Source organism: Gymnodraco acuticeps, unplaced genomic scaffold, assembly GCF_902827175.1.
Source record: "Gymnodraco acuticeps unplaced genomic scaffold, fGymAcu1.1, whole genome shotgun sequence".
Taxonomy (NCBI): domain Eukaryota; kingdom Metazoa; phylum Chordata; class Actinopteri; order Perciformes; family Bathydraconidae; genus Gymnodraco; species Gymnodraco acuticeps.
The window spans coordinates 1,037,675-1,043,398 of record NW_022992191.1 but is presented as its reverse complement, the minus strand read 5'-3'; the positions used below and the strand labels follow the sequence as shown (position 1 = coordinate 1,043,398).

At 41.3% G+C, this 5,724-nt stretch overlaps 1 protein-coding gene across 1 annotated transcript; it reads left to right on the top strand.

The window, feature by feature from the left end:
* Positions 1 to 462: 462 nt before the first annotated feature.
* LOC117539224 lies at positions 463 to 5,219 on the top strand. The gene is made up of 18 exons (XM_034205280.1): positions 463 to 596; positions 680 to 735; positions 811 to 900; positions 1,133 to 1,260; positions 1,336 to 1,479; positions 1,555 to 1,623; positions 2,200 to 2,370; positions 2,443 to 2,539; positions 2,626 to 2,834; positions 3,071 to 3,427; positions 3,512 to 3,629; positions 3,712 to 3,917; positions 4,000 to 4,117; positions 4,197 to 4,369; positions 4,467 to 4,561; positions 4,648 to 4,766; positions 4,851 to 5,045; positions 5,126 to 5,219. Exons 1-18 carry the CDS (start codon positions 574 to 576, stop codon positions 5,170 to 5,172), a joined length of 2,415 nt encoding a protein of 804 aa, XP_034061171.1. The 5' UTR covers positions 463 to 573; the 3' UTR covers positions 5,173 to 5,219.
* Positions 5,220 to 5,724: the final 505 nt, after the last annotated feature.

The window sequence follows — 5,724 nt, the reverse complement described above, 5'->3', positions numbered from 1 at the left end:
GCACACTGTTGAGATGTCCAATCTGCCTGTTTTACACACTTTGACCAACAGGGGGTTTGTGTTCAAATGAAGCCCATGATGAAGCCTCATGAGATGAACCCTTTTGCGAACCAATTGGCTGGAAAGCTTCAAAGCTTCATCTCGCCATCACTACCATCTAGCAGTGTCTAAAGCTAGCTTAGCTGCTAGCAAACCACACCTGCTAACCAACACAAGCTAAAGTGAAGCACTTGCTTTGTGTATATCCTGGCCAAACAGGCAATACCTTCTGCTGACAGCTAGACAAGCTTTTATAAGTGAGTTTTTTTAAAAGACCAATCAAGTGTCACAGCCACAGGTGTAGCTCATTAGCAACAATCATGTCTCAACAGGTTGCAGCTGATGAGGTTAGGGTTGCCCTTCAACCTCATGGGTGAACAAAGAATATAAAAGCTGTTGTTGCAGGCAGTAGAAGAAAGGGCTAGTTTGGCCAGGATATAACAAGCAAGTGTTACACTTAAGCTTGTTTTGGTTAGCAAGTGTAGTTTACTAGCAGCTAAGCTAGCTTTAGACACTGCAGACACATCAGTGGCTATGGCGTTTGGGTTTTGCATTGGGTAAGTTGTTTTTATGGTCAAATATAGGCCTGGACCACTCATTTTGTCGTTTTGTATTCAGAGACATTCTGCTCTTGTTTCAGTGTCACTTTACTTCTGTCTCTGTGGTCAAGAGCAGAGACTGTTGACATTCCAGAAGGTAAGTAAAATAACAACCCATTGACATGCATTTAATATTGTTCATATGTTGACCTAAACTTGTTTGTGCACATAGGAGTGCTTCGTATGGAGTGTCATGATCGTTACTTCATGATAGCTGTCGATCTCTCTTTCACTGGGGACGAACCTCACTTTGAGGCAGTTGGTAAGTTCTGGAAAACTTTATCATGCTAGGCCAACACAGAATATTTTAGGAACTTCTTCCACATGAGCAGTGCCTGTTCATCAAGCGTCTTGAATTGATTGAACCATCATTTTACCTTTAGGAAAAACATGACCTTAATAGTTTATTCACTGTTTGTTTACCAGTATACCTGTACTTTCAGGATGTTGGGAGTTAATATTGAGATCATCGATCATTTTTATTTTTCTTCCAGATGAGACCGGTGCGTACGCCATCACTCAGCAGTATGCGGCACAGTGTGGCTACAGTATCAATGTTCACCCTCTACCAGGCCATGTGGAGCTCCGGGCCTCTTACTTCAGCTGTCAAACTCAGAACAAAGTGTGTACAAATTGCATTGAAAATGTATTTTACTGTGCAGGCTAGGCAGCCTGTAATTTTCTACTTGATTTTTAGGATGATGAAATGTTCACATTCAACTTTAACCTAAATGTGACACAAGAAGGAAAGGAGGTGACTTATCCCTTGCAAGACAATACCTGTTCTCCATCTCTCCCCTGGTCTCCCAGAGAGGTTACCTGTGAGACCAACTACATGGAGGTAAGCGGGTTTACATCTGAGGTTGTATATCTTATGGCGTATTTCAGATGGTGACTAATCATGACTTCTTTCCAGGTATCTGTGAGGAGTGACGTCACCTGTCCCTCTGGAACAAAGAAGGATGACTGGAATTCTCTCAAACCTGTAAGTTTAATTTATTTCTGTGGAGAATTCCCTTTTTTTTTTTTCTCTCCGATTTAAGGCTTAAGGGTCACCTATTATGCTAAATCCACTTTGTCAGGGCTTTTCATACATAAACCCCTCTGTGTAAAAAGATTCTGAAAGTTTAAGGAAAAAAGATTTGCTCACTTTTTGTCCCGATCCATTTATATAAAACCTGTCTGAAAATGAGCTGATCAGATTTTGGCCACTTTATGATGTCATAACGATTTGTTGGCTTGTGTAACCATTAGCCAATCACCAACCAAGGTAACCCCCCCCCTTATCACCTGAATCACCTCCTAGAGCACCATTGGGTTTTTTTTTTTTTAACCAAATATCTCTCCGAGGGGAGGGGCTCCTTATTTTTCATCTAAAGTAACAGTCACAGATTCGGCACTTTTGAAACGGGGCTGAAACGGAGGGGATTATGGGATGCTGCAATGATCTGTTTGGTATTTCGAGCCTAACACTTCAGAGACATGTTTTGTCTGTATACTGAGACCTATAATATGTTGATGTAAAACGGTATAATAGGGGACCTTTAAAATCTCTATCCAGGCTCATAGGTCCACCACTTCAGACTGGCAGGTGATGTTTCAGACAGATGACGAGCAGTTGCCGCCAATGAACATCTCAGACGCTCGTAAGCAGGGATATGTGTTTCTCTTCACTGAAGGAAGGCTGGTATTTCGTGCTCCGTATGGACAACCTGAGTCATTCAGCACTGAGGTAAACCATTGGTTAATAATGCCTATTTTGTAAATCTGAGCATAAGAGTTTCTAATGTAGCGCTCTCTCCAGGTCAATGGTGTTCCAGTAGAAGCAGTACATGCAACTATATTCTCCAGACAAAGCTGGGTTGTCCTCATGGTTGACCTTGTGGCTGCTTGCTCCATGGGTCAGTATTTAACACATTCTTCTATTTTTGGATTATTTTCCACTTGCTGGAAAAGTAAAGCTATAAATCTGATGTACTCTTAACAGATGAAGGCTTGTATCATGAAAGCGGCTACATGATGTGGGAGACTCCTGAGATGCTGTACCCAAATATAGATGGCCAACAAATCAACGTTGGTCTCAAGGGTGAACTTGTTGCGCAGCCAGTTGCAGAGGAGAGGGGCTACATTGTGGGGAAGCAGAACAACACAATCCAGATCTGCATTCCCGAAAATGCTGAAGGACGATACAGGAAGGTCAGAAATCAAAAACCTAAGAGCATAGATACACACTGGGGTTTGTAGGCTAAATTAAAGTAAGCGGATACATTCATGGTCTCTAAATAAAACTCATAGTTCTCAAAGGTTCAAGATCATCTTTTAATGTTAGATATTACAGATACTCAAAAGAGAAAACATTTAACTCTTACAAACTGGATCCGAACAACATTTGTACTTTACTTTTCTTAACAAACGATATGTATTTTCTTCAGAGTGCTGTGGAGGACGATCTCTACGAGTTTTATGTCTATCATCTCTACTTGGAACAAATCCTGGTGGATGAGGATCGTGTAGAAACCAGGATCCGCTCCCTCAGGACTTTGGCCACTCCCTTGCTGCCAAGCCCCATCTTCGCTGAAAACCAAACTGTTCTTGAAGAAAACATGTTCACGGTGTACCTCGGAGACGTCCCTGAAGACGTACAGTTGGCTGCTGTTCATTTGAATGGACAAGAATTTACAGTGCCCTTAAGCGTAAGCAGTTTCATTATCACAAAAGTTGTTCATCCCAACAACACTCATGGCTACAAACTGAAGGTGCCTTTTGAAGACCCTGTCGTCCTGCAACAGGTAAGGTGTTTTTTTAAGGGATGACTCCAAAGTTTTGCAGCTTGACATGAGCTCAGTCATAATGAATTGTATTATGTCTCCTAGTTCTCTAAAACAGATGCTCTTCATTATATACTCAACATCAACTACACACTGACAGTTTTGCCTGAAAAGGACCTTTATTACCACATGGAATCTGTTGTAGCATTGGTCACAGATGTCTGTAAGTCCATACCGTTAAGTGTTTTTTTTTAATCCTCTTTTTGTAATGGCGGCTAGCAGATTAACCAATTTTCTTGTAACAGCTCCTCCGCAATTTGATGCTGTCTGCACGGAGTCTGGCATCAGCTTCAAGCTGGACCACCGGCCTTTTGACTACCTGTGGGAGATCACTATCGACTCAGACCTGCTGACATCAGAGCTGGCAGACCAGCACGGCTACACCATGATCAACGATAGCAACAGTCTGCTGCTCGAGGTGCCGCTCTTCTCTCACGGCTACGAGTACAAGGTGAGATGAGACTGAGTGGCAGCAAATGCTCTTTATTTGACCGCTGTATTGATCAATGACTAAACTGCATATGTTTTTATAGAACGTATCCTTGAAGGGATTCTTTGGCACTTTTGAAATCATCATGCGGGATCTTGAAACATCAGAGGTCAAGGGATCGACTATCAAGACTTGTCCGTTCTCTACCACAGAACTCATTAGTAAGAACATGCGTCTTTTTTATTTTAAGATCTGTAAGATTTAGCTGAATTGAGGATAACTCGATGGTCTTCTCTACAGTGTGTTCGACTGATGGGAGGATAACTGTGGTGGCTGACTTGGCTCTGGCCATCCCAAATGGAGGCAATCCTGCTAGAACCAACCTGAGAGACAAATACTGTGGCCCCAAAGAGACAGACGGCAGCAGGGCTCTGTTCTCTTTCTCTCTCAACAGCTGTGGATCCACAGTCAAGGTACCGCTGCTATATCTTTCTCTTTGACACTGGCAACAAAAAGAACATCTGAATGTCATAAACTAAATGTTTCACCGTTTGCATCTTTTGCCTACAGCTCAACAGTGAAAATGTGACCTATGAAAATGAGATTTTCTATAGCAAGAAGTTCCTCAGACCTAGCAAGGTTGTTTCCGATAATGCTAAGGAAAGGTAAGTATCCCTTTTTTAGTCTGTTGATTTGTTTTAAAGGCAGAAATTGCCATCTGATGTGTGGGTGAATGTGCCTTTTCTTGCAGGGTGACAATGCAGTGTACCTATCCTCTCTCTGGTCTCCTTCGACTCTTCTCAGTGCACAGATTTGAGTCCGATGCAGCTGGAATCGGCAGCCTCCTCCATACCACACATCCTGCAGCAGGTAAAGTAGTTTGTTCACTTTCTCAAGGTGACCAGGTATTACTGCCCATATTCGATTTTAAGCATTTCTCTTTTTGAATGCCAGATCTGCAGAGTCCCACAATCCAGCCCACTTCAGCTCTTACAACTACACTTGCTACAACCACACTTGCTTCCACAAGACGAGCTACAGGATCATACAAGCCTGCCCTCCACCCTCCTTCTCGCTATGTCAAAGTGACTAGGTTTCGATATCCGGCCAACGCTAGGTTTCGATATCTGGCCAACGCTATGAATAAAGGTGAGAGCTTTAACCCATACATATACAAATCTCCCATTTTAAGTGTAGTAACTCACAATTGTAATGTTTTCTGTTCACAGGAGTTCGACAATCCTTGCAGACAAAGCTTAATGCTGCCCATATTTGAAGGAAGTAACATTTTTTAATTGGTCATTTTGGAATTTAATAAAGCTGTTTTCTTAAAAGCTGTCTTTGTCGCATATCTGTCAACGCCTCCTAAACAAATTATTTTTGAAAGTTGATAAGTACGCCTTATTTCGACATAAAACACAGACTTTTTTTTGCCAATATTCGTCATACTTGGTAGTTTGTCATATTTTCGACATGTCGTTTTTTTTTTTACACGTATATTGTCGTTTCCGGCCTTATTTCGACATACTATAACTTATTATTCGACGGTCGTTTGTTTTCATTTTTCCATAGTATACTATACTACGCCTTATTTCGAAATTGTTCTGATATTTTCAACATACTATGACTTTTTGTTACATATTTTGTACATTGTATAGTATGTCGAAAACAGGCAGAAAATGACATGTCAGTATATGTCATTTGTTCTTTTTGTTCATCAGGTGAACTGTAAGCTAAAACTGAACATTTAATTTTTGCTTCAGATTAAGTTTTTGGCTTTTAATTTCCTAGCAGAAATGTTACTCATTTCTAAATCAACCCTTGCGTT